The sequence below is a fragment of the Phalacrocorax carbo genome, chromosome 31 (assembly GCF_963921805.1).
Source record: "Phalacrocorax carbo chromosome 31, bPhaCar2.1, whole genome shotgun sequence".
In the NCBI taxonomy this organism is placed as follows: domain Eukaryota; kingdom Metazoa; phylum Chordata; class Aves; order Suliformes; family Phalacrocoracidae; genus Phalacrocorax; species Phalacrocorax carbo.
In genome coordinates this window covers 377,872-402,925 of record NC_087543.1, presented here as the reverse complement: position 1 = coordinate 402,925, position 25,054 = coordinate 377,872, and the positions used below count along the sequence as shown (strand labels likewise).

The 25,054-nt window shown below is 67.1% G+C and overlaps 4 protein-coding genes across 5 annotated transcripts; all 4 read right to left on the bottom strand.

Annotated features, from left to right (window-relative positions):
• Positions 1–540: 540 nt before the first annotated feature.
• On the bottom strand, positions 541–7,405 carry ERCC2 (ERCC excision repair 2, TFIIH core complex helicase subunit). The gene is made up of 23 exons (XM_064437340.1): positions 7,308–7,405; positions 6,706–6,805; positions 6,539–6,616; positions 6,399–6,461; positions 6,201–6,314; positions 5,986–6,102; positions 5,521–5,637; positions 5,302–5,425; positions 5,099–5,195; positions 4,852–4,985; positions 4,333–4,501; positions 3,874–3,992; positions 3,543–3,612; positions 3,330–3,399; positions 3,063–3,164; positions 2,908–2,971; positions 2,505–2,626; positions 2,313–2,405; positions 2,168–2,240; positions 1,991–2,061; positions 1,451–1,594; positions 1,218–1,361; positions 541–1,133 (listed from the first exon to the last, which is right to left on the bottom strand). Exons 1-23 carry the CDS (start codon positions 7,310–7,312, stop codon positions 1,041–1,043), a joined length of 2,283 nt encoding a protein of 760 aa, XP_064293410.1. The 5' UTR covers positions 7,313–7,405; the 3' UTR covers positions 541–1,040.
• A 282-nt stretch (positions 7,406–7,687) lies between these two features.
• DLL3 (delta like canonical Notch ligand 3) lies at positions 7,688–11,433 on the bottom strand. The gene is made up of 9 exons (XM_064437341.1): positions 11,144–11,433; positions 10,522–10,743; positions 10,353–10,410; positions 9,689–9,919; positions 9,462–9,544; positions 8,820–9,297; positions 8,289–8,736; positions 8,083–8,167; positions 7,688–7,989 (listed from the first exon to the last, which is right to left on the bottom strand). The coding sequence occupies exons 1-9, from the start codon at positions 11,192–11,194 to the stop codon at positions 7,984–7,986; spliced, it is 1,662 nt and encodes a 553-aa protein (XP_064293411.1). The 5' UTR covers positions 11,195–11,433; the 3' UTR covers positions 7,688–7,983.
• An 83-nt stretch (positions 11,434–11,516) lies between these two features.
• Positions 11,517–15,685, bottom strand: TIMM50 (translocase of inner mitochondrial membrane 50). Its single transcript, XM_064437342.1, has 11 exons — positions 15,461–15,685; positions 14,480–14,636; positions 14,363–14,394; positions 13,687–13,708; positions 13,361–13,419; positions 12,798–12,917; positions 12,605–12,709; positions 12,407–12,505; positions 12,152–12,308; positions 11,962–12,068; positions 11,517–11,863 (listed from the first exon to the last, which is right to left on the bottom strand). Exons 1-11 carry the CDS (start codon positions 15,623–15,625, stop codon positions 11,759–11,761), a joined length of 1,128 nt encoding a protein of 375 aa, XP_064293412.1. The 5' UTR covers positions 15,626–15,685; the 3' UTR covers positions 11,517–11,758.
• A 468-nt stretch (positions 15,686–16,153) lies between these two features.
• Positions 16,154–24,738, bottom strand: SUPT5H (SPT5 homolog, DSIF elongation factor subunit). 2 transcript variants are annotated; one of them, XM_064437399.1, is made up of 30 exons: positions 24,589–24,738; positions 24,009–24,105; positions 23,774–23,933; positions 23,627–23,692; positions 23,178–23,189; positions 22,973–23,042; positions 22,826–22,894; positions 22,661–22,726; positions 22,522–22,552; positions 22,370–22,438; positions 22,023–22,274; positions 21,860–21,949; positions 21,704–21,774; positions 21,456–21,561; positions 21,178–21,271; positions 20,967–21,103; positions 20,696–20,851; positions 20,449–20,595; positions 20,149–20,295; positions 19,691–19,816; positions 19,518–19,602; positions 19,340–19,444; positions 19,126–19,228; positions 18,794–18,921; positions 18,466–18,571; positions 18,205–18,363; positions 17,643–17,811; positions 16,889–17,092; positions 16,705–16,800; positions 16,154–16,438 (listed from the first exon to the last, which is right to left on the bottom strand). In XM_064437399.1, exons 2-30 carry the CDS (start codon positions 24,087–24,089, stop codon positions 16,295–16,297), a joined length of 3,249 nt encoding a protein of 1,082 aa, XP_064293469.1. In that variant the 5' UTR covers positions 24,090–24,105; positions 24,589–24,738; the 3' UTR covers positions 16,154–16,294. The 2 variants fall into 2 exon arrangements, with proteins under 2 accessions (XP_064293469.1, XP_064293470.1); XM_064437400.1 differs by lacking the exon at positions 23,178–23,189.
• Positions 24,739–25,054: the final 316 nt, after the last annotated feature.

Below are 25,054 nucleotides of genomic sequence, written 5' to 3'. Positions count from 1 at the left end.
ACCTTCACACACATCCCGCCCCCCAACCACCACCAGCACCTGTGGGGAAACTGAGGCACATGTGGGGGGGCGGGGGGGGGGGCTCTCCTGTGGGTCCAGGGTGCTCTGAGCCCTCCAGGGTGGTGGTGGTGGGTGGAATGTGGGGTGCAGGCCCCACTGCATTCCAACATTGGCACCCTGGGAGGCATGGAGGGGCCTGGGGCCCCCCCTATAGCTCTGGGGGCAGCCCATGCCTTTGGGGTGCTCTAGAGTCTGGGTGACCCTGGGGATGGGTGCCGGGGGACGTGGGTGACCCCAAATATGTGGGCACTGGAGAGGGGGTGACCTTGGCCATGGGGTGTCCCCCAGCCCTGTGGATAGCCAGAGGGTTCCCTGAGATATGGGTGCCCCATTACTGGGGCCTGGGGGGGGCCATGTCACTGCTCCTGCCCCCCCTTTCCCTACCTCTGTGACTCTGGCCCCCCCAGGCAGGGGGTCCCCGGGGCAGGGTACCGTGGGGGTCCCCAGGCGCAGCAGCAGCAAATAAGGGGTGTAGCAATCTAGGAGTGGCCGAGCCAGGGGGTGTCCTGCTTTATTGGGGGGGTCGTACAAAAAAAAAGGTGAATCACAGTGTCCCTGCACGGCTGGGGGTCGGGGGCAGCACCCAGTGGGGCCCCACAGGGTGTGGGCGCTAGTGGGGGATCCAGGTCCTCCTCCAAGTGAGTTGGGGGGATCCACGCCTTGCTCGAGCACGTCAGGGGGGATTGGGTCCTGCTCCAAGCACATTAGGGGGATCTAGTTCCTGCCCCAAGAATGGGGGGGGGGCTCCAGGTGCCACCCTGAGCACGGTGTGGGGGTTCTAGATCCCACCTTGAGCACACAGAGGGCTCCAGGTCCCGCTCCAAGCGTGCTGGGGGGGCTCCAGGTCCCACCCCAAGCACACGGAGGGATCCAGGTCCCACCTTGGGCTCTGGGTCCTGCTCCAAGCACACTGGGGGGGCTGGGGGTGCCACCCCAAGCACACGTTGGGGTCACCCCGTGCCTGCCCCCCCCCGGCTGGCTCACACCTGCTGAGCGATCTGCTCGATCCGCTGCAGAACCTCCTCCGACTGCAGCTGCTCCAGCGTCAGCAGGGACAGCCCCAGCTGGTCCTCCTGCGCCAGGAGGGGGTGAGCCAGGGGTCCCGCCCCTGCCCAGCCCCCCCAGTGCTAGGGGGGCTCCTAGGGGGGCCCCTTTACCTGGTGGAAGGGCTGAGCCATCTGGCGCAGGAAGAACTTGGCCACCTGCACCGCCTCGTCCACCGTCAGGTTGAGGTTGGCGTCGGTGATGTGCTCCTGGATCCACCGCGGCAGCTTCCCCCGCTTGTCCGCCCGGGCGAAGCGCTGCGGGGTGGGGAGACGGGGAATGGAAGCGGGAGGGTGCCCCACAGCACCCCCAAAACCCATCCCCCCCGCCCCATCCCAGTACCCACCTTGTCAGCGAAGACCATGAGGCCGTAGTCGGTTTTGCCGCGCAGGGCCCGGCCGACGCACTGGGCGGCGTGGCGCATGGCGTCGAAGGTGAGGAAATCGTTCTCCCGGATCTGGAACTGGTCCCGGAGGTATTCCAGCCGGGCCTGGGGGGGGCACACGGACATGCTGGGTGCCCCACGGGTGTCCTGTCCTGGCTGTGGGGCACCCTGCTGGTCCCCAGGGAGCTCCAGTGCAGCCCTGGGGTGTCGCGCTGTAGCCGTGGGGTGCTACGTGGCCCCAGGGTGCTCAGCGGCACCCCATGGGTGCTCCACTGTGTCCCCAGGGCGCTCGGCTGTGCTCCACAAGTGCCCACCGTACCCCACGGACCCCCACTGTGTCCCCAGGGCACCTGGCCGTGCCCCACTATAGCCTTGGGGCACCTCGTTGCTTCCCCAAAGTGCCCGTGGTGTCACCGGGGAGCCTGGCTGTGCCATGGGGTGCCTGGCTCTGCCCGCTGGGCGCCCCGCTGTCCCCATGGGTGCCCCGGGGTCCCTGCTCACCTTCAGGATGCGGCTCTGGGTGTAGACGTAGGGCACCCCGAACATGACGACGGCTCTGCCGTAGTGGTGCACTGGGTGGGTGGGTGGGGGGATGTGAATCGGGAGGTGCTCAGGGTGCTTCAGCACCCGCCACCACCTCCCCCTGCCACTGTGGCTCCACGCTGGGCTGGCCCTCACCGAAATCAATGCCCTCCGACACTTTGCCGCGGGCCACGGAGAGCAGGATGGCACCCCGGCCGTTCTCGCAGGCCTGCGAACAGCCGCCGTGTCACCAGGAGGGGTGGCACCCACAGCGGCGACACCCCGGGGCGCTGCCACCCACCTCCTGGTACTTCTCCAGGGCCATGCTGGTCTCGGCCCCGTCCTGCGTCTCAATGAAGATGAGCTTGTTCCGCTGGATGTTCTCCAGGATGCCCTGCCATGGGGTGGGGCTGGGGGTCAGGGAACCTGAGGGGACACCACGGGGACACCGCAGGGGACCGGGGGATGCCCTGGGAGGCAGGCAGGGACGCACCTGCTCATACCAGGAGGCCACGATGTTCTCCATGTACTGATAGCTGGTGAAGAAGGCAACGATGCCGTCGGGGACCACGGCTGACAGCTCCAGCAGCAGGTTCCCGTAGTTGCGGATGACGGCTGGGTTGGGGGGTGTCACCGTGGGGTGTCCCCGGACCCTCAAAGTCCCCTCTGGACCCCGAATCTCCCTGTATTCCCTGGCTTGACACCCCCTGGCCCCATTTCTGTCTTGCCCTGGGTCCCCCTACACCAGTCCTAGTCTGAAGACTGGTCCCTCCAGCCCTATGACCCCACCCCGGCCCCCTCCCCAAGCCCCATAACCCCATCCCTGGGTCCCCCCCAGGCCTATATCCCCCTCTCCCCATCCCTGACCCCCCTAGCCCCATAACCCCATCCCCTACCGATGTCCTCGCGTGTCTCAAACTTGGAGCTGATGGCCACCTGGTCATTGCCACGACCCACAATCTGCGAGGGACAGGGATGCTGGTGACACGGGGGTTCCCAACTCCCCCCCGCCCCGATCCAATGCTGGGCCCCCCCAGCGCTCCCCACTCACCATGGGGCACAGGCAGGTCCGGGCCAGTGTCATGGTGAAGGTCGCCATGGTGACGGGGCGGAAATCCAGGATTTTGGGGTAAATGTCCAGCGGGGAGAGAGTCTGGCGGGGGACAGAAGGGACACGGGGATGGAGTGAACCCAATGGGCCCTGGAGGGGATGTGGTGGGGGGACACTGGGGGACATGGGGAGGGGGGGACTCTAGGGACACGGGGCATCCAGGGGACATGGGGAACACAGGGGACATGGGGGGACACGGGGACTCACCCCCGACGTGATGATGACTGACTGGAAGCGCTCAAAGACGGGTTTGATGGCGATGGAGGCGTCCATGCAGCTGCGGGGGACGTACACACACCCAGGGTGACACCGCCATTGCCCCCCCCATCACCCCAGCATCCCTGTCCGCCCCCCCAGTGTCCCTGTCCCCCCTGCTGATATGCCCCCATGTCCCCCCCATGTCCCCCCCTGTCCCAACACCTGAAGTGCAGGATGGGGTTGGAGATGGTGGGGGTCCTGTCATCAAAGGGCTCGATGATGATGGTGAAACCTGGGTGGGGGGATATGGGGGACACCCTCAGTGCTAGCCGGGGCTGGGGGAAGCACCCAGCACCCCTCCAAGCAGGACACAGGGTGCCCTCCCACCCAAGGGTGCTCATCCACCCACCCCAAGGGCGCTTACGGACCATCTCACCACCCATGGGTGCCAGTCCCCACACCGGGGGGGCTCACAGACCCTCCCCCCGCCAAGGGGGTGCTCGGGGACGGCCCGCCCCCGCCTCGCCCCAGGGGACCCGGGTGTCCGGCTGACCCTTGGCGTAGGTGCTGACAAGGGTGGCGAAGTTGGCGACGAGGGTGATGGCGGAGAAGTCAGCCATGTCCACTATCTCCAGCGTCCGCAGCAGCGAGCGCAGCCGCTCCGCGCAGAACCTGGGGGGGGGCATCACCCATGGCGGGGGGACACATGTCATCCTCGGGGGGCACACGTCACCCTGGATGGGGGATGTGCCATCCCAGGGGAGTTGTGTCACCCCGAGGAGGGGAAATGCCACCTTTGGAGGGGGCACGGTCACCCCAGGGAGGGGAGACGCCAGCCTGGGTGGGGGGAGAGGACCCTGGGGAGGGGACACAGCATGCTGGGAGGGGGGAAGCAACCCCCTGGGGGTGTCACAGGCCGCCTGGGGTGGGGATGTGGCACCCCAAGGGCCACGTCTCCTTGGGGGTGGACTCCTCCTGGGGGCACGACGATGACGACCCCCCCCAGACTCACCTCAGGGGCTTGCGCTCGATGCAGACCTTCTCATAGAGGTCCTTGAGGAAGGCGGGGGGGCTCTCCTGCACCACCCGCGGGCCCCGCACCCGCGCCCGCAGGTAGGCCACGAACCGCTTCAGGAACCCCACGAAATGCTCGGCCGTCCGGATGCTGCCAGGAACCGCCTCTGCAGCGGGGGGGACACACCGGGGTGGGGCGCAGATGGGACCCCCACCCACCCAAGAAGCGGGTCAGGGACACCAGGGTGCCTGCACTCGGCCGGAGGGGAGGTTGGGGGGTACTACAGCCTGGTGTGGGGCTGGGGGCACCGCAAAGGGATGCCAAGGGCTGGGGGGAGGGCCCCACAGCCAGGAGGGTCCTCAGCCGGAGCAGAGATCAGGGAGCACCGGAGGCCGGTGTGGGGCTGGGGCCTCCCCAAAAGGGGTCTCAGAGAACCCTGTGCTCATCCAGCATGGAAAGGGGCGGGGGGGGAGGGGGCTGGGGGGCACCCCAAAAGAGGGACGCCCCCGCACGCACCCTGCAAGATCTCGTCCGGCAGGACGGGATTAGCGAGGTAGAGGTCGGTCTCCCGCGCCGTGCTGGCCTCCCGCAGCCCCTCCACCAGGCGCCGGTACTCCTCCGCCAGCCGCCGCGCGTCCGTCTCCTTGATCCTGCGGCAGAGTGGGGGGGCGCGGGGGGGGCCGCGGGAAGGGGGAAGGTGACACGACGATGGGGACAATGGGGGGGATGCGGGGTGGGGGAGGGGACGGACACACGTGCTCACTTTTGGATGGTGGCCTGGAGCGTGGCCACGTTGGCCTGGCAGCGGTCCAGCGTCCGGCGCGTGATGTTCACCCCCATGGAGTCGATGCAGACGTTGTCTGAGGGGATGGGGTGGGACGGTGTCACCCCCCCCCGCCCCGGGTAACTCAGGGGACAGTGGGTGACACCCAAAGGTGGGCTCGGGGTTGGGAGGGGGGCGCTGACCAATGTTGTGGGCCTCGTCAAAGACCACGACTGACTTCTTGGCCAGCTCCTTGGAGACCAGGTCGGCGATTTTGGGATCCAGCAGGTAGTGGTAGCTGTAGACGACGATGTTGGCGTGGAGGATCTGCCCGGGGTGGGGGGATGGGGACATCTCAGGGACATCTGGGGACAGATGAGCCTCCCCAGAGCCGATCCTGGCCCCGTGTGTCCCCCTCATACCGAGTAGCGGGCGAGGAAATAGGGGCACCAGCCCTTCTGGCGGCCGTGGGCCTTCAGGTCGTCCAGGTTGTAGATGCCGTAGGGGATGGGCACCTCGCGCCCATGGGTGTCGAACTCCTGGGGGGTCCGAGGGGGGCTGGAGGTCACTGGGGAGACCCCAGGGGGTGGGGGGGCAATTGGGAGTGGGGGGAGATGCTCTGAGGTGGGGGGTGCTGGGCGGGGCAGGGGATTGGGGACGGGGGAGATGGGTGTGGGGCAGAGGTAGGTTGTGGCTGGGGGGCACCCTAGGGGGTGGATGGGGGGGACCCCAGGGGGCTGGGGATCCAGTTAGGGAATGGGGGGCACTGGGGGCTACCCAGGTGCCATTGAGGCCCCCTGAGCAGGGGAAGGTGGGACACCCTTGGGTGCCTGTTGGGGCAGGGGGACCCCGGGGTGCCTGTCAGGGGATCGGGGGGGATCCGTCACCTCGAAGAAGCGGCAGGTGGGCAGGGATCCGTCGCGCTGGTGCTGCGCCCGCACGTAGGAGGCCGTCAGGCTCAGGCACCGGCTGTCCACCTCCTTCCCGAAGCGCAGCGAGGACACCTGCACCCCCGTGGTCACCCTGCTGTCACCGTGTCCCCCAGGATCACTCCCCCTCCCCCCCCCCCCCCCCAGTGGATCCCACCCGGTCCCCTGCTCACCTCGGGGTGGATGCAGAGGTTCTTCCTGGAGCTCAGCGCCAGCCCCAGGAACGGCACCTTCTCCCCCAGCTCCTTCTCGTAGAAATCCATCAGCTTCCGCAGCTCCTCGATCACCTGCGGCAGTGACACTCAGACAGATCCCTCGGGATCCCCTCTGGGATCTGTCCCCACCACCTCTCCCCCAGCTCCTCATCCCACCTTCTCGATCTCCGGCACTGTGCGAGAGCAGTAGATGAGTTTGGTGACATCCAGCGGCCGGGCCTGGGGAGAGAGGCGATGCTAGGATCTGCAGGGCTGGGATCTGCTGGGATCCGCTGGGACTGAGCACCAGCACTCACCCGCTGATAGGCAACGATGAGTGACAGCAGCGACACTGTCTTCCCAGTCCCAGAGGGCATCTCCAGCACGCCGTGGCCCTGACGAGAGCAGCAGTGTCACCCCAGTGGGGGCATCCCCAGGTGTGGGTGGATCCCAGCCCGCTGGAGACCACCAGATCCCACTGTACCTTGGCATCCAAGGTCCTCTTGAGCTCCAGCATGTAGGAGAACTGCTCAGGGTAGATGTAGTCATAGGGGAAGTAGACCAGGAGGCCATCGATGTTCAGCCTGTGGAGGGGCCAGACAGAGCATTCCTGCAAGTGATCCCGCCAGATCCCACCCCAGCAGGGAGCTCGGCGCCCGGCTGCTCCCGCTTCGCTCTGGGATTGGGGTGCCCCAGCCCACCCGTGCCGTCCCCCCTCTTGGCAGGGCTGTGACGGCAGCTGGGATCTGGTGTGTGATGGGCAGCGGGATCTGGTGTGTGGGGGTCACGGTACTGAGGTGGCTCCGGCCGGTATCAGCTCTCCACCGTTGACCTGGCAGGGACCCACTCCATAGCCAAGACTGCTAGGGATCGCCAGGGACCCCAGCCCTCCCGTGGGCCCGGTACCCCCGGGATCCATCGGGATCATGTACTTCCCGTGGGCCTGGCACGCCCGAGATCCACTGGGATCTCGGCCCTCCCGTGGGCTCAGCACCCCCCAGGATCCACCGGGATCTCGGTGCCCCCGCGGCTGCCCCCCGCCCCTCCCGGGGCTCCCCCGGGATCCCCCCGCCCCTCTCCGCTCACTTCATGGCTCCCGCCGCTGCCACACGCCGCCGGCTCCGACGCGGCCCCACCCCTCTAGTCCCCGCTTCGGTCCGTTCCGCCCTCCTATTGGGCGGCCAACCCCCACCGCCCCGCCTCTCGCTTCCGATTGGCCAGGCGCGCTGCCCATCACGCCATCGGGGCGTGACCGTGCCGGCAGAGGGCGGGTATAGCTGTGTAGCGGGGAAGCAATCGACCGCCGAGAGCCAAGGGCGGCGAGTCGAGCGCCGAGCCCTGGAGCGGGCGGAGCTAAGGGGACCCGGGGGAACGGTCCCCACGACGGGGCGGTGTCGTCCCCACGACCGGGCAGTGTCAACCCCACGGGCGTGTCACACCCACCACCCCCACCCCCGAATCCGGAGTGCTGGGTCCCCACCCGTGTCGCCCACCCCGTGTCCCGAGTGGGTGGTCCGCACCCCGTGTCACCACCCCAATCTGGAACAGTGTGTCACCCTCCCCGATCCCGAGTGGGGTGTCCCCACTCGTGTTCCGCCCCGCGGGTCCCAGGGCCGGACTCCGGTGATGCGGTAGCACAGACAGACGTCTCAAAGAGCTTTATGGCACACCCACTCCCCGCCCCCCCTTGGGAGGGGTCCCCAAACCACTGCAGGGCCCCAGACTTGCGTCGGGGGTCCCGGGTGGGTCCGTCGCCGCCGGGTCACACCTGGGGGGAGGGGGGAGAGAAGAGAAATGGGGGGGTTAAAGGGCAGGGGGAGAGAAACAGGGGGTGCGGGGGGGGGGTCTCGTGGGGGCTCACCCGGGTAGCAGAGGCGCGTGGGGGCCGCCGCTCCCTCCCCGGGGGGCTCATGCCAGGGGCACCCCCAGTCTCCGGCCCACGGCTGCTGCTGAAAAGGCCCGTGAGACCCCCCGACACGGGGGTGCGAAACCCAAAAATGGGGGTGTGAGACCCCCAAAATGGGGGTACGTGCTCCCCGCTTCCTCCAACCCTCCCCCAGGCCTCACCTCTCCCCCGGCAGCCGCCGCCGCCGCCGCGCCGCCAGCGCCAGCCCCACACCGGGGCCCAGCAGGGCGAGCGGCAGGGCGCAGGCGAGGGCAAGGGGCGCGGGGGGCCGGCGCTGGGGGGCCGGCGGGGGACCCCCGACCTCCTCCTCGCAGCGGGACCCCATAAATCCGGGGGGGCAGGCGCAGACGTGGCCGGAGAAGTGGGTGTAGCAGGTGGCACCGTTGAGGCAGGGGCCCGAGGCGCAGGCGTCGGCGCGGCGCCGGCAATCGACCCCGGCGTAACCGAGGGTGCAGGAGCAGGTGAAGGTGTTGGCGCCGTCCTGGCAGGTGCCGCCGTTGGCACAGGGGTTGGGGGTACAGTCGTCGGCGTTGCGTTCGCACCGGCGCCCCGAAAATCCCGGTCGGCATTTGCAAATGGCACCGCGCCCCAAGTCCCGGCACTGGCCGCCTGCGCCGGGAGGGGGCCGGGGGTCAGCGATGCCGAGCCACGCCGCGGGGGGCACGGCGGGCGGGGGCGTGGGGGGCGCTCACCGTGCAGGCAGCGGTGGTCGGCGCAGCGGTCAGCACGGCGCTCGCAGTTGGAGCCGCGGAAGCCGGGGGGGCAGCGGCACGTGTAGCCGGTGCCGGGAGCCGGGGCGGGGGCGCAGGCGCCGCCGTTGAAGCAGGGACCGAGGGCGCACGGGGATGGCGGCACCTCCGGGAGAGGCTCTGGTATCGCCAACCGCCCCGCTGCCGGGAGCGACGCCGACGGCACCGGCGCCGCTGCTGGCACCAGTGCTTCAGGGGCTGGTGCTACTGGTACCACCACGGGTGCTTCCAGGGCTCCCACGGGTGCTGCCGGTGCCGCTGCTGGTGCTTCCAGGGCCACCGCCGGTGCTGCCGGGGCCACCGCCGGTGCTGCCGGGGCTCCTGGTGCTGCCGGGGCTTCCAGCACCGCGGCGGGTGCCGCCGGTGGCCGGCCCGGGCTGGGGCTGTCGCAGCCCGGCCCAGGGGAGTCGCTCCCGTGCCCCTGCGTGGGCAGCACCGTTACTGGGACAGTGGGGATGGGGTGCACCAGACCACCCCAGTGTGGACGTGGGGGTGCCTGGATGACCCTGGGGGGGGGGTGTGTCTCAGGGGGCCTCCTGGGGTGACATGAGGGGTGCTGGTGCACGGGGTGGGGGTCTCGCTCACCGTGCAGGGACCCCCGCTGGTACAGGTGCTGCCGTCGGCACTACCATCTGCACTGGGGGGGCCACAGGCTTCCCGGCATCCAGCTGCAGGGAGACAGTGGGGTGTAAGGAGCACCCCAAAACCCAGGGGACACCCCCGGGGCATGCCAGGGGTGCTGGAGGCCCCCCAAGATGGGGAGCACTGGCAGGGAAGGGTGCTGGGGTCCCCCCAGGGGCTGGGGCACTCACGGCGGGTGCAGCAGGGGGGCCAGCAGCGGCGGGTGGGGTGGCAGGCGGTGGCGGGGGGGCAGCGATGGGCGCAGGGCAGGCAGCGGGGGGTGCAGCGGGGGCCACGGGCAGGGGGACGGCAGCGCAGGCGGGTGCCGAAGCGCAGGCCTCCCCCGGCACCCCCCCGCCAGGGACCCCCCGGGGAGAGGTGCTGCCGGGCCACTGTGCGCCCCAAGAGGCGGTCCTGGGGCCCTGGGGCACCCATCAGCACCCACAGCCCACCCCCGGGTCCCCCAAACTACTCCTCTGCCCCTCTAACCCTCCCTCTCCGCCTCCCCCCCAACTATCGCCCCCATCCATGGATTCCCACTCACCCTCCCAAATATCCAGGCTCCCCTTTGCCTCCCAAACCCCGGTTTGCCCCCACAAAACCCCACTGGCCACCATTTGGCCCCCCTACCTCTCAACTTCCCCCCCAGACCCCTATTTGTCCCCCATTTACCCCCTGGGATCCCCGTTTGCCACCCCAATGCTCCAGGCTCTCATCTGACCCCCCCTTAGCCCTCACCCACCCCCTACAGGACCTCCATTCCCTCCCTCACCGAATACCCAGGGCCCCTATTTGCCCCTGGGACCCCCATTTGCTCCCCCAAACCCCATGGGCCCCCAGGTCACTCCCACTCACCCCCAGAGCCTTTGGCCTCCTCCAGCCGCCATGACTCAATGACAAGGGAGACAATACCCTGGGGGGGGGCCACGGAGGGTGGCAAAAATCAGGGGGGTGTTAGTCCTGGTCCCTTGGGGGTCCTGGGACCAATGTGGGGGATCAGACTTGGGGGGGGGCACATCCTCACCGGCCAGGGGAAGGCGAAGGGCAGGCGGAGGATGCGGGGTGCCCCTGGGGTTGGAGGGGGGCCAGGCGGGCTGTGGGCAACCCCCAGGCTGCAGCCAACCCCTCCAGGGGGCCGCAGGCAGAGGCGAAAGACGAGGCGACAGGAGGGGGGACCCCCACACGGCCCCCCTGGGCCCCCCCGCGCCGACAGCACCCGCAGCTCCAGCACCCCAGCCAGCTGCACCTGCGGGTGGGCTTCAGCAACCCAAATCCCCTGGAACCCCCATAGGACCCCTCAAACCCTAAGAGCCACCCCCCAGCACCCCAAATTGGCCCCTTAGGACCCCCTCAGCATCCCAAACCTGCCCCACGGACCCGTCAACTACCCAGGAACACCCCAAATACCCCGGAGCCCCTCCCAGCACTACAGACAGCCCCCCAAGAGCCCCCAAGCCCCTGCCCCAATATTCTAAATACGCCCCCTGGAACTACCACCCCACCCCCCCCGCCGAGAACCACAAAGGGACATCCAAAGCACTCCAAGATCTCCCTGATCCTCCCAGGGACCCCCCTAAAAAAATCACCAAGGGTCTCCCCCCAGCCCCCAAAGACCCCCCTGGCCCCCTGCCCAGGGCGAGGCTCACCGGCGGGGGGCAGAGGAGGGCGAGGAGGGCGGCCAGCAGCAGCGCAGCCATGGCCGGCACTGTGCGGGGGGGCCGGATCTGGGCCAGGGCTCCTGGCTGGTCCCGGGGCTCAGCGGGGTCTGAGCCCACCACCCCCAAAACCCTTTCTAAGGGCCCCACCACGCCCACTCTTCACAGGCCACGCCCCTGCTCGCAGACCACACCCCCAAAAGGGGATGGGACCCGGCCCCATACCCCCCTCGAGGGGCTCAGCTCCGGCCCCACAACCTGCCCCTATGGGGTCGGCTCCCCCCAGAAAAGGGCCTGGATCCAACGCAGCACCAGAGAGGGGGTCCACCCAGTGCCCCCCCAAGCAGCACAGTGCACCCGCAGCTCCACGTCACCCTTTATTCACCCCTGCCGGGGCTGAGACCCCCCCCAAAACCGGGGCCACGCCCAGCCCCCCGCCACGGGGCCGCCGGTGCCTCCGACTGCATCGTCCAGGTCCGGGTGACACATCACTCCCTGCTCCCACGGCGCCGGCAAATGGGGTGTCACCGTGTCCCCCCCGCCCCGCCTTGCGCCGCTGACATCACGCCGAGGTCCCGCTGACATCATGGCACCGTCCCGCTGACATCACTGCTGCTTGGAGCGCGGCCAGAGGCGGCCCGCCAGGGCGCCCAGGAAGAGCCCCGTCGGCTTCTTGCCCTGTGCCAGCTCGGCCATGCGCTGCTGCTCCTCCTGCGCCGATTCGGGGTGAAAAACAGCCGTTAACGGGCAACTGAGCGCTGCCACCCCCTCCCCGCATCGTGTGTTCCCCCCCCGCGGCACGTCCCCACCTCCTCCAGCTGCGACCGGCGGCGTTTAAAAGCCGCCAGCGGATCCTCCTCCAGCGCGTAATTCTCCAGCACGGTCCGGACGTCCTCCACCCCGCTGAGGGCGATGGCTGCAGGGCGAGATGGGTCGGGGAGGGGGTCGGGGGGGGGGTCGGGAGACGAGGCGGGGGTGCCTGGGGGCGCCTTTACCCACTTTTGAGGAAAGCGGTGAGGTCGTAGAGCGCGCGGTCGTCAGAGCTGCCGTCCCAGCGGGGCAGCGCCAGCCCGTTGTAGGGCTGCAGGCAAAAGGCTTCTCTCCGGCAATCCACCACCACCACCTTCGCCGGATCTCTGTTGAGGCAGGAGATGTCCTGGGAGGGGGACAGGGCGGGACAGAGAGGGGCTGGAAGCGGGCAGGAGGGTCACCAAAGTGCCCACCCCCCTCCCCTGCCCTCCCTGGCCCCCCTACCTTGACGTGGTGCCCGTCCATGTAGCGGGTCGCGTCCCGGAAGAGGCGGTAGGAGACGAAGCCGTGGGGGTCCACGCTGTCGATGAGGGGGAAGGCAGTCTGGGGAAGCGGAACGGGGCGGGGTGAGGGGGTGGGGGGCACCCCTGGGTGGCCCTGTCACCCCCCACGGTGGCCGTGTCCCCCCGGCTTCACACTCACCATGCCGGTTTCGGAGGTGAAGACGACAATCTCGTAGAGGGGTGCGAGCTGCTGGAGGAGGCTCTCGATGCCCGGGCGCTTCTTGAAGCGCCAGCCAGTGACGAGCTGGTTTTGGGGGGGGGACAGGGAGATGTCACGGGGCGGGGGGGGTGGCAGCTTGCGGGGGGCACGGGGAGGTTCGGGGGACACTCACCGACCACTCGGGGTGCAGCAGGACGTCGGTGAGCTCGATGACGAGGGTGTAGGGGGGCTGGTAGTAGGGTTCGCGCAGGGGGTCCGGCAGCAGCTTGGGGCTGGTGGGCTCGATGATCATCTGGGGGGGTCAGGGGGACGGATGGAGCCCCCCAAGCATGGGGACGAGCCAGCAGCGTGGAGACAAAGGTCCCCAAACGGGGACAGGGTCCCCGCACCAGCGCAGGGGCAAGGGCTGGGGTGTGAGGACGAAGCACCTGGCAAATGGTGTCAAAGACCCCCCAAAACTGGGACGGGAGCCCCTGCCTCATGACAAAGACCCCAAGATGGGGACAAGGACCCCAGATTGGCGACAGGGGACCCCAAAACAGGAATGTGACTCCCCAGCACTGGGACACAGTCCTCCAAGAGGAGATGAGGATGTAAAATGTGCCCAAAAGATCCCCAAAATAGGGACAAAGCTCCCCATGACAGTAAAGCTCTCAGGAAAGGGACAGCCACCCCCGATCAGATGAAGCCCCCCCAAAATGGGGGGGAACTGCCCCAAAACAGGTCCCCACACACCTGCCTGTAGTCCTTGAAATACTTGTAGGTCCTGCGGAGCTGCTGGATGACCACGGGGTCTGTGGAGCCAAGACCAGCACGGGTGAGGGTCACCCAGGGTCCCTGCTGTCCCCAAGGCAGGTGACAGTTCCCCACCACCACCCCCCCACCAGGACAATGACCAAAATGCCAAAAAAGCGCCCCTTTTGGGTAACAACAGGGTGTTAAAAACATCATAAAAGCCTCTGGCCACAACACCACAGTGTCAAATGGCCCCAAGGACACGACATGTCCCCTCCCCTGCGGCGGCCATCACCCCCCCGGGGGCGTCTGGGGACGTCACTCACCGCTATCGAACTCATCAGGGATCTGCGGGGAGAAGAGGGAGGCGGAGGGTTACGATGGGGACAGCAAGAAGGACACGGTGACAACAGAGGGGCCGTGGCGACACCGGACAGGGAAAGAACACGCCAGGTGACAGGGACAATTTGCAGGTAGGTGACGCCGTTTCTGTGTGGTTTCCTTCCGCTGACTGATGTCCTTGTCACCCCGCTGCTGCCGTTATCACCTGCTCTGTGCTCCCCCCCACCCGCCACCGTTTGATGTCCCCGTGTCCCCCCTGCTGGGTGCCGGAGACAAGCAGGGCAATTCGCACTTCTCCCTCCCCGGGGAGCCCTGCCACGCATCAAAGTCCCCTTCAACACCTCTCAAATTCTCCAAAAAAGGGGGTTTGGGTGAGAAAAATGTCTCCCCCGGGTGTGACAAAGACTGTCCCTCTGGGGACACAGCACTCCCTTTGGGGACAGGTCAGCCCCCTCGGGGACATGGGACCCCGAGGCAAGCACCCCCAAAAAAAGGGAAAATACCGGCAAAAGGGCACAGACAGGGTTGCATGGGGAAGGGAGGGAGAGGGTGCTAAGCATGCATGATATCCCCAGATGTCCCCAAAAGGCAGGGAGGGGACATCAGTGCAGCCCCCCCACCTAAAAAAGGTGGGGGAAACAGCCGCTGGGTGCCCCTCACCTTGGCGCCGTGCTCGTCCACCGCGTTGCTGCCTGCGGGTGGGAGAGAGTGGAGGTGAGGAGGGGCCACAGCGGCACTGGGGGCAGGGGGGATGCGCGGGGGATGCCAGGGACCCACCGAAGATGTAGACGATCACCACACTGGTGCCAGCGCCCAGCAGCCCTGCCAGGCGCAGGGCTACCCGCCGGGCGGTCGCCATCCGCTCCCGCCGACGCCGCTCTTCCTCCTCCTCCTCCTCCGGGCTGGGGGTGTGTCCCAGGGGTCCCTCTGCTGCCTGTGGGGACATGGGGTGGGGGTCTCTGTGTGAGTCCTGGGTACAAGGGTGAGCCCTGGGGATGGCTGGGGGGGTCCCCCGGCCAGCCAGGGATACCTGAGGACAGCTGGGAAGGTCTGAGGACAGTCAGGGACATCTAGGGAGCCCTAGGGACAGTCAACAACAGCCAAGGAGCCTCCTAGGACCTTTAAGGATGCTTGGGGAGCTCCAGGGTTGTGTGAGGGTGACCGGGGACATCCAGAGAGTTCTATGGACAGCCAGAGGCACCTGGGGAGCCCCAGGGACCCTTGGGGAACCCCTAGGGATGTTTGAGGATGGCCAGGGGCACCCAGAGAGCTCCAGAGAGAGGCAGGGACACGCAGCGAGTCCCACGGACACCTGGGGACCCCCACGAATGTCCGAGGATGGGTAGAACCACCAGGGACCCCTGGAGACTCCCACGGAACCCTAGGGATTTCCAAGGACAGCCGGGAAGCACAAGGGACACTGAGTGACACCTGGGGATGTCCGAGAATGGCCAAGGACACTCAGGGAGAGCCAAGGACCCTTGGGAACCCCCAGGGATGTCTGACAATGGCCAGGAACCCCCACAGACCCTTGGGGATACCGAGGGACCCCCAGGGATCCCCATGGAACCCTAGTGGTGGCCGAGGATGGCCCGGGACACCCGGGGAGCCCTGGGAACACCCAACAACAGTCACAGACCCTCGGGGACCACCGGGACACCCGTGGAACCCCCGCATCCCTCCGCCCCGCGGGGCTCTCACCGCCCCTCAAGCCCAGGCCCATGCCCGGGCCCGGCCCTGCCGCTGGGCTCAGCCCACCTGGTGCCGCCGCAGCCGCTCCCGCAGCACGGCCTCCGTGCCGACGGCGCCGGCGGTGCCGGCAGTGCCGCTGGCGGCTCGGCCGAGCGCGGTGCGGGCCCGACGGGCCCCCAGGGCGGCGCGGACCCCGCAGGCCGCCACGGCCCGAGCCGCCGCCGCCGCCATCTTCCCGCACCGCGCGCCACACGGCGCAGGCGCGACCGCCGCCGCCAATCCCCTTCCCGCGCCGGCAGCCAATGAGAGACGGCGGGGAGAGGGTAGGGGGAGGAGGCAAGACGTGAGGGGCGGGGCGTGAGGGCCGACGACCAATGGCGGCACGGATATTGGCCAATGGCAGTGGGGAGGCGCGGCCGGCAGAGGGACAGCCAATGAGAAGAGGAGGTGGGGCGAAGGGGGCGGAACACGTGCGCGGCCGGAGCTGAGGCCCCCCGCCCAGCCCCGGCCCCGGGGGAGGGGTCCAGGTGCAAACCTCGCCCCCACGGGGGTCTCGGTCCAACGGCCTCAGGGCCCCGCTTCACCTCCCTCCCGCCCCCGCACGGGGGGCCGCTCTGACCCCGTTTGCCCCAGGTCCACGGAGCACAGGCCCCCGATTCCACACCCCCCCCCCCCAGTTCTATGGGGCAGGGGGACCCCCAGTTCCACCCCACCAGCCCCATGGGCCCCCCCATGCCAAGGGGAGCACAGAAGAGAGCGTGCCGCACTCACAGGTGTTTATTTGACACCTAAACCTCATTACAACCAGCAGTGCAGAGAAGGGGGGGGAGGGAGGGGTTAGAAAATGGGGGGGACACAAAGAAAATGGGGGGCAGCAGGGGGGCGCAGAGGGGGTCCCCCTCAGGCCTCCAGCAGTTTGCCCAGGAAGCGGAGGTTTAGGATCTTGAGCTGCTCCTCCAAATCCATGCGGACGATGCCGTCCTCCCCGTCGATGCTGAGCAGGATGCCGGTGGCTTCGCGGTCCTCCCCCAGGATCACCTTTACCTGTGGGGGGGCCATTAGTGCCGGGATGGGGGGACAAAGGGGGCCTTGAGGTGGTGGTGGGTCCTAGAGGGGCTGCGGGTGGTCCCCGAGGGGCTGGTGTGGCACCAGAGGGGATCTAGAAGGTCCACAAGGGACCATTGGGTGGTGGTAGGACAGGGGGAGCGTGGGGGGGAACACAGGGGGAGCGTGGGGGGGAACACAGGGGGAGCGCTGGGTGGTCTGGAGGGGCCCAGAGGTGGGGGGGCAGGGCCTGGGGGAGCCCCTACCTTGTTGCTCTTGGTGGGGGTGACAGGCTCCAGGTGCTCGCTGGAGATGCTCACCACCTTCTCACTGTCCTTCAGGTAGACTGAGCACATCCCACCCTACAGGGACAAAACTGGGGGGTCAGCATCACCCCCTGTGTAGCCCCCCGTCCCCCAAACTGCCCCCCAAACCCCTCTGGGGTCTCACCGTGACGCTGCGGATGACCCCGGTCTGTCCCACTGCCTGACTGTCCAGGTAGGTGTCACGGACCTTCACCTGGATGTCGGTGGTCACCCAGTCGCTGGAGCTCTGCTCGATCCCCGATCCAGGAGTGTGGGGGTTGTACCCCCCCGGGGAGGGGGCCCCGGGGGTCATGGGGCTGTAGCCCACGGGGCTGGGGCTGGGGCTGGCCTGGGTGAAGAGAGAGGAGGCAGCTTTGGGGGAGTAGGGGGGCTATGAGTGGGGTTTGGGGTGTTATAGGGGCTATAAAGGGGTGTAGGAGGGCTACATGGCGGGGTTGGAGGGAGGCTACAAGGGGATTATAGGGCAACTATGAGAGGGTTTGGAGGTTGTAGGGGGACTATGAGAGGGTTCTGGAGTTCTAGGGGGGCTACAGGGGGCTACGAGGGGATTGTAGTGGGGTTATGAGGGGTTTTGGGGTTACAGAGGACTATAACAGGGTGTAGGAGAGCTACACGGTGGGTTGTGGGCTGTAGGGGAACTACAGGGGGTGTAGGGGGCCTGTATTTCAGAGTTGGGGGTTGTAACGGGGCTACAAGGGGAGCATAGGGGGACTATGAGGGCATTTTGGGGTTATAGGGGGGCTATATGGCAGGGCTGGGATTTGTAGGGGGCTATGAGGGCAGGGTAGGGGGTATAGAGGGGGTTTGTAGGGGGTATAGAGGGAGTTAAATGGGGACTATGAGGAGGTTTAGGGGAGGTGTAGACATGCTGGGGGTACCTGGTAGGCCATCGGAGATGGCGTGGGGTGGTAGCTGGCCGGCGAGTGGGTGTTCTGGTAGCCCACGGGGCTGGGGGCGACCTGGTGGTAGCTCTGGGGGCTGGGGCTGGGCTGGTAGGAGCCCTGCGGCGAGGGGACGGCATAGGGCGAGAACTGGTCTGTGTTGTACCTGGAGGGAGGGAAAGGAGAGGTGGTGGAGGGATGAGGTTTGAGGATTTGGGGTGCTCCAGGGCCAACACTGCACCCTAGGGGGACAGTTCCCACCCAGGGCTGTGGTTTGGGGTCCCCCAGGAGCAGTTTCCCCCCCAGGGGTGTAGTTCAGGGTCCTCTGGGGCTGCGGTTTCACCCTGGGACACTGATTCAGGGGCCATGGCTTCCCCCCAGTACCATGGTTGGCGTCTCCCAGGAGCACAGTTACCCCCCAGGTCTGTGGTCTGGGGTCCCCTAGGAGTGCAGCTTTCCCCTCCAGGGCAATGGTTTGGGGTCCCGCAGGAGCAGTTTCCCCCCAGGGCTGCAGTTTGGGGTCCCCTGGGACCTGCCGTGGGGCAGAAGGAGCACTCACATGGCCGGCGTGCCGGGGGTCTGCGGGTTGTAGGGCTGGTTGACCTGGGGGGATGAGGGGTCAGGGTAGCCGGGGGTCTGCGGGTTGGGGGTGCCCCCGTAGCCCTGCGGCGAGGGCGTGGGCTCGTCATCAAAGCCGTACTCGAAGTCCTCGTCGGCCCTATAGGGGACAGATGAGCGTCATTGTCACAGTGGGGCCATCCTAGTGGCTACGGACCCCAAAACGGGGTGTCCCAGTGGGGGAGACCCCCACTGTACCCACCTGGAGGGCGTGTTGGGGTTGTTGGGGTCCCAGGCGCCGCTCTGGGCAGGTGTGCGGCTGCCGTCATGCAGCGGCGTCTGCGAGCCGTAGTGCGGCGTGCGGCTGCCTGCAAGGGTCCCACAGCAGCTCCGTCAGTCCCACCTCGTGTCCCCCCCCACCCCGAGACCCCCTTCTCCATGTCCCCAGCCCCACTACCTGCAAAAGATCACCCCGGTGTCCCTGGCGATCTACTCCGGTGTCCCCCAAGGTCCCACCTCATCCTGGTCCACCCCCAGGGTCCCCCTAATCCCCGTGCCCTCCCTACCCCATTGACTCCCGCGCCACTCACCGTCGTGCAGGGGGGTCTGCGAGCCGTACATGGGGGTGCGGGAGCCGGAGCCGTACATGGGGGTCTGGGAGCCATACATGGGGGTGCGCCCGTAGGCCGATGTCATCCCGCCCGGGCGCCGTGAGCCCCTGCGGGGACACATGGGTGTCAGGGGATGGGGACACCGTACCAGGGTGGGGACCCCCCTGAAAGAGCCCTGCTCGTGTCTGCGGTTGTCACCTGCCCCAAGAGAGGTTCTGGCCCAAGTGCCACAAATTCTGAGGACCACCCTGACCCATCGGGGCATCTCAGAGGGCCACCCTGGCCCCGGTGTCCCCGTCTCCCCCACTCACACGGTGGTCAGGCGCTGGCGGTCCACCGAGATCGTCTGGCAGGTGGAGTGCAGCTCCACGCGGGCTGTCGACTCTGTCGCGTCCTTCACCACCCCAATGTAGCCTGCGGGACAGGATGGGGCCTCAGGGTAGGGGTCCGGGCACCCCCAAGGCCCCGTCCCCTACTTGGTGGGGGGACAAATGGGCACCCCGCCCCCCACCAGAAGGCGCCCACCTTTGTAGGGTCCCTGGGAGATGCGCACCGTCTGCCCGATGAGGTCGTTATCCCGCCGCCCGCGGCCACGGCTCATGCCGCCGCCACCAAAACCACCACGCTGGCCTGCGGGACCAAGACGGAGTTCAGGGGGGCTCCTGGTGACAACCCCCCAGCCTTGGGGACACCCAACACTCACCAGCCCCACTGGGGTGCATTGGGCTGCTGATACGGGGACTCGTGGGTGCGAAGCCACCCATGGTGAAATTGGTGACGTCCCGTGGCTATAAGAGAAAATGGTACCTGGAGGGGGGGGCAGCGGCAAAACTGGGGGGCTGCAGCCCCCCCAGCTGTCCCCAGGTGTGTCCCCACCTTGGAGCCACCCGCCAGGACGAGGTGCCGGGTCTTGCAGACGAACATGCCGCCGTTCTCCACCAGCTTCTTGCAGTGCAGGAAGGCAAAGCCCCGGAAGAGGTGCCGGATCTCCCCCTCACGTCCCTGCCCCAGTAAAACGGGGGGGGTTAAGCCCCGGTAAAAAGGCAGGGGCAAGCCCCAGAGAGGTGACTAGGTCCTCCCCTCAGCAATGTGAAGGACCCAGAGGGGTGCTGGGAGGGATCCAGTGTCCCCTCGGTGCTGGGAGGGATGCAGGGGGGTGCCAGGAGGGACCACAATACACCACTGACCCCCCCCCAAGGTGCCAGGAGGGACCCAGCTCACCCCTGGGGCAGTCCCTGAAGCAGGAACAGACCCAGACAACCCCTGGGGGCCCCCAAAGCACCAGGAGGGTCTGTCACACCCCCAGGACACCCCCAAACCCTGTAAGCCCCTACCGAGTGAGGTCCGTCTATGACTTTGACGATGTCCTTGACGTGGATATTGTTCTGCTCCGAATCAAGGGCGACAGCGAAGCGGTTGTCCTTCTTCCTGGTGACAGCCTGGTGCCGCACCGTCACCACCTTCCCGTACATGTTCAGCACCTGTGGGGACAGCAAGAGGCTGGGAGGAGGGCGGCCAAAAACGGGGACCCCGCCAGGGCAGGGGACAGGGCTTGGGCACGGGGATGAGTGTGGAACCCCCACCCGAGCAGGGGACACGGCTCCTCCGGGAATCCCCAGGGAGCTGGGACTCACCTGGAAGGTCTCCCGCTCCAGACGGACGATGACACCCACAGTTTGGGGGTCCAGCTGCACCAGCTCACCCCACTCATGCTGCCCCCCCACATCCACACCAGATGCTGTCTCCGAGCAGAGCTGCAGGTCCCGCGGCAGAACCTTGAGCTGGTGGCAAGAAACATGAAACAGACATTTTCCCTCTTTTTTCCCCCCCCAAAACCAGCACAATTTGGGTACTGAGCAGGACTTTTCACCCTCCAAATACCTCGTGCATGGTCAGGTCAGAGAAAAGGATGACAAAGTTTTCCTCCACCCTCACGATCAGGCCCGTGTCGCCCTCGAAACGCCCCGCGATCACCTTGACGTGGTCACCCATCTTGAAATACTTCCGCAGCTCCTGAGCCGGGAACTCCAGCATGTCCTGCGGTGGAGGGGAAGAGAACGCAGTGGGATTGGGGAGAAGGGGCTGGCGGGGTCCAGGGTGGCTGCAGCAGCCCCAGGAGGCACCCGGTGTCGCTCTCTGGGGACTCCCTGACCTTCAAGTCCTCGTGTTTGGGCATGATGGTGATCTTGTTGCCATCGACACTGAGGATTTTGCCCTGCAGGTTGATCAGCTCACCCTCGCACACCTCCACGTTGTCGCCGGGCTGGAAGTTGTGCTCTCGTTCCTTCCCTGGGATGGTGGGGATGGTGAGGGGCTGGCGCCGCAGAGGGGACAGCAGGGGGGCGGGGGCGGCACCCGCTTACCTGTGCTCTCTGTCACCACCTCCAGGTCGATGCCTTCGGGCTGGTCCTCAAACTTCTCCAGCTCCGACAAGGTGGGCTTCACGCCCTCCGTTATCTGTCAAGAGCAGAGCCGGTGGCCAAAACGCCCTGTTCCACCCCAAAACGCACCCAGATTGGCGGCGCCATCCCCTCTGAGGAACCACCAACCTCCCAACGGCCCTTGGTATTATAAAGGAGATGGTTTTGGGGGGAAAACCAGTGGGTTTGGGGTTCAACCCCAGCACGGCAGCGGTGCTCACCACGGCTGACATGGCAAAGCTCTTGAAGAGGAATCCCTTGCGGCTGTAGCGGTTGCCTTCGAAGATGAGAAAGTCCCCGTCGGATGCCACGTCACCTCCCAGGGACCTGGGACAAAACCCAAATCACCCCCTCGATGGGCAAGAGGCCCCCGCGGGGATGAAAGCCCTCCCTCGAGGAGGGCAGCTCCCCTGGGGGGGGGCTTTTGGGGCCACGTCTGACGTCCCCTGGCACAGTGAAGGTCGCCTACCGGATCTTCTCAGCGTCAAAAAGCCGCTGCGGGGGTCGCTTGAACTTCTTTCTCTTGGCAAACCAGTCTTTCTGCGGGGCAGGGGGCAGCAGGAGGTGAGCGAAGGGCAGCAGCGTGGTAGCAGTGCCGGCACCAGCGCGGCGCAGCTCCGCTTACCAGGCTCATGCGGGCTTTGATCCGGTCGAAGTCAATGCGGGGGATCATCTTGAGGGAAATCTGGTTCTGGCTGGGCTCCACGTAATCCACCTGGGGGGCACAAAGGCAAGCTGAGCCGGGTGTCCCCCGCTCCACAGCGTCCCTGTCCTCTTCCCCTCCTCACCTGGGCGATGTCATCCTTGTAGATCCCCCTTTTGAGGCGCACCCAAGATTTGGGCTTGAGGTTGGTGACCTCCTTCACCACCTTGAGGACGTCGGTCATCTCTTTGATGGGGACCATCTGCTGGTTCCAGTAGCCCATGCGCAGGTTACCCACTCCCTCGATCGCCTGCTTGACGTGTGTCTGCTTGTAGGCCTCCACGTAGATGTAACCCTTGACGTGCTCGGGGGCCACCACTGACTTGATCTGCAGGGGCTGGAGGACGAGGGGATGCGTTGGGGACGCGTTGGGGACACCACAGCACTGTCACCTCCCCCTCCGGCCGCAGCCCAGCTGCCCCGTGGCCTCACTGTGTCGGTGAACTGGTAAGCAATGAACTTCCGCATGAGGGCGATGGCTGTGGCACGCTCCTCGCCGATCTGGGGGCAAAAAGGATGTTTTAGGGGTGGGAACGTGGACTCCCTCTGTTGCGCCGAGCCCCGCTGCATCCCCCAGCACCCACCTTGCACTTCACAGTCCAGAGGTTGGGGTCCCTGCACGGGAACAGAGAGGGGAACACCGTTATGGGGCGGCTCGTCCCGATTTGCTCCTTTTTCCTCCCAAAACTACACAGGTTTCCCCCCAACCTCCGTGAGACTCACTTGACTCCAGGCAGTAGCTGCTGCTGCGTGATGTCATCTGACAGCTCGTCAGAGCCACCATAAACACTACAAAAAGGGAAAATTATATAAAAAATAATGAAAGGAGGGGTGCGGGGAGAGCGGGGGGCGCTGCCTGTTGCACTGGGGATGGGGACAGGGACTCACGTCTCTCCCACCGAGGACTTAGCGTATTTCTTCATGTAATACTCGCCGAGCTCCTCCTCGCGCTGGTCCCTGGGGAGGGAAGGAGGTGTCAGCGCAGCCCCCGCCGCCCTGCCAGACAGACGGACACGCGGACGGAGCCGCCATCACCTCCAGAGATTCTGCAGCCGCCGAGCGCCAGAGCGATCCTCATCCAGCACCACGTTATCGATGTTGGAAGCTGCGAGGAAGAGGAAGGTCGGGATCTCGCCCCTGGGGGATGGTGCGAGGGGGTAGGCTGGGCTTGCTCGGCCCTGAGGGTGGGGAGGGGACCCCGAGGGGAGATGGGGGGGACGGCGGGGTGATTTGGGCTTACCTTCGATCTCTTCTGCTCAGGAGGAAGGAGTGGCGGTGGAGAATGGAGCAAATAATAGCAGCAAAACCACCCGCGGGTGAGGGGGGAACAAAGGGGAAGGAATCAAAATTCAGACAGTGGCACGGGGGGGAAAAGGGGGGGAAATGGGGGGAAGCAAAAGAAAAACCCCAGGCGAGCGTGGATGAGATGTGCTGAGCAGACAGACACAGGGAGGGAGGGAGAGACAGACAGCGGGAGGCAGGGGAGACGTGCCAGTCCTCCCGCCCCCCAGTGATGGGTCTTGGGGGGGGGGGAAAGGGGCTGGGTGGGGGAAAGAGCCAGAGGGCACAGGTTGGTCCCCAATGAGCTGCACTTCCATCCTCTTCCTTGGGCATCCAGGGCAGGGAAGGGACCTGGGGGGGCCCCCAAAGCCCTGGGGGGCCCCAAAGCGGTGTGGGGATGCTGCTCACCTTTCTCCAGGATGTCCTCAGCCCCGTCCTCCCACTGGTCCTCGTCCTCGTACTCGTCGTCCACGTCTGGGGGGATGGGTCAGGGTAGTGAGCGGGGCTGGGAGGGCGGTGGTGGTCCCGCAACTCCCCCACAGCCCCCCAGCTCACCGGCCTCATCCAGGATGAAGCCGCCATGGCGTGGCTTTTTGGCCGGTCGGTCGTCATCTTCCTCTTCTTCCTCCTCATCGTACTCTTCCTCTTCTTCCTCCTCCTCCTCCTCAGCCTCCTCCTTCTCACTGCCAGCCGCGCTGGCACGCTCCTCCTCGGCCTGGGGGAGTTTGGGGGGGTGAGGGAGAGCACCCACACGTGCCCTCCCTGCCCCTGCTGCAGCCTTCAGCCTCACCTCGTTCTCCTCGGCCTCCTCAGCCTCGCTGCTGCGCTCGCTCTCGTCTTCCGAGAAGTTGCTGTCGTCGCTGTCCGACATGGCGGCGCTGGGGGATCTGGGGCACGGAGATGGGGGTATGCTGGGGGGGGGACAGGCAGGGGGGTCTGGGGAAGTGGGGGTGTCCTGGGAACGCCTGAGGGGGCAGGTGGGGGGGTCTGGGGGTGTCCTGGGAGGACCTGGGGTGAAGGCAGTGGGGTCTGGGGGTGTCCCGCGAGGACCTGGGAGGGCAGGTAGGGGGGTCTGGGGGTGTCCTGAGGAGGGCCTAGGGGTCTCCCGGGAGAACCTGAGAGGAGGTGGGGGGGTGTCTGGGGGGGACAGAAGGGGGTTGGGGGCCTTCCGGGGGGACGCGGGGGGCGATACCGGAGTGTCCCGGGGCAGGAAGGGCGAACAGAGAAGCACAACCCCCACGCTCGGGAACGGCCCTACCGGGACCCGCCGAGCCCCTGCCCCAGCCCCAGGGGGCGGGTCAGGGGTGGCCCCGGCCGCTCCCACCCCCAGGGAGGGCCCACCACCGCCGCCGCCGCCGCCTCGGCCTCACCCCGGCCGCGACCGGCGGCTCCGCTCCGCTCCGGGCCCCGGCGCAGGCCCGATCCCGCTCCCGCCGCGTCGCCACCGCCTCTCGCGAGACCCGCCCCAGCGTCACGTGGGCGGGACCGGCCGCGGTCACGTGCCCCAAGCGGCAGAAGGCGACGGCGGCCCGGAGACGCCAAAACAGGCGGCGCGAAGGCGGCAGGAGCGCTGCGGGGGGGGGGGGGGGCGGGGGAGTGACGCCACGGCCCGGCCGTGACGTCACGGCGCAGCGCCTCAGCCCACGTCATCCCACGCCTCTTCCCATGGCAGGCGGCCCCACCGCCCCCCCCTCCTGCCCACCAGGGTCCTGCCCCAGGCATAGAGGAGCCAACAGCAGAGAAAAACCACTTTATTTACCAAAAAACAGATGTTTTCCCTCCAAACCCGGGGAGGGGGGGGTCCAGCACCCCCGCACCCCACCCCATCAGGCCCCC

What these genes read in the sequence shown, in the direction of transcription:
- ERCC2 (XM_064437340.1), bottom strand. An exon ending in ACCTCTGCATCCACCCCGAG is followed by an intron (nt 6,103 to 6,200) that starts GTGAGCAGGGGA and finishes ACGGGGGTGCAG; the next exon opens with GTGTCCTCGCTGCGCTTCGG. An exon ending in GTCGGAGGGCATTGATTTCG is followed by an intron (nt 2,062 to 2,167) that starts GTGAGGGCCAGC and finishes CCACCCACCCAG; the next exon opens with TGCACCACTACGGCAGAGCC.
- DLL3 (XM_064437341.1), bottom strand. Translation starts at nt 11,194, where the DNA reads ATGGCTGCGCTGCTGCTGGCCGCCCTCCTCGCCCTCCTCTGCCCCCCG. An exon ending in GGAGGCCAAAGGCTCTGGGG is followed by an intron (nt 9,920 to 10,352) that starts GTGAGTGGGAGT and finishes TGGGTGCCCCAG; the next exon opens with GGCCCCAGGACCGCCTCTTG. An exon ending in CCAGCGGGGGTCCCTGCACG is followed by an intron (nt 9,298 to 9,461) that starts GTGAGCGAGACC and finishes CTGCCCACGCAG; the next exon opens with GGGCACGGGAGCGACTCCCC.
- TIMM50 (XM_064437342.1), bottom strand. Translation starts at nt 15,625, where the DNA reads ATGGCGGCGGCGGCGGCTCGGGCCGTGGCGGCCTGCGGGGTCCGCGCC. An exon ending in GGTGATCGTCTACATCTTCG is followed by an intron (nt 14,395 to 14,479) that starts GTGGGTCCCTGG and finishes TCCCACCCGCAG; the next exon opens with GCAGCAACGCGGTGGACGAG. An exon ending in CCTCACCGCTTTCCTCAAAA is followed by an intron (nt 12,069 to 12,151) that starts GTGGGTAAAGGC and finishes CTCGCCCTGCAG; the next exon opens with CCATCGCCCTCAGCGGGGTG.
- SUPT5H (XM_064437399.1), bottom strand. Translation starts at nt 24,089, where the DNA reads ATGTCGGACAGCGACGACAGCAACTTCTCGGAAGACGAGAGCGAGCGC. An exon ending in CAGCTACTGCCTGGAGTCAA is followed by an intron (nt 22,553 to 22,660) that starts GTGAGTCTCACG and finishes GTTCCCGTGCAG; the next exon opens with GGACCCCAACCTCTGGACTG. An exon ending in TGGAGCGGGAGACCTTCCAG is followed by an intron (nt 20,296 to 20,448) that starts GTGAGTCCCAGC and finishes CTGTCCCCACAG; the next exon opens with GTGCTGAACATGTACGGGAA.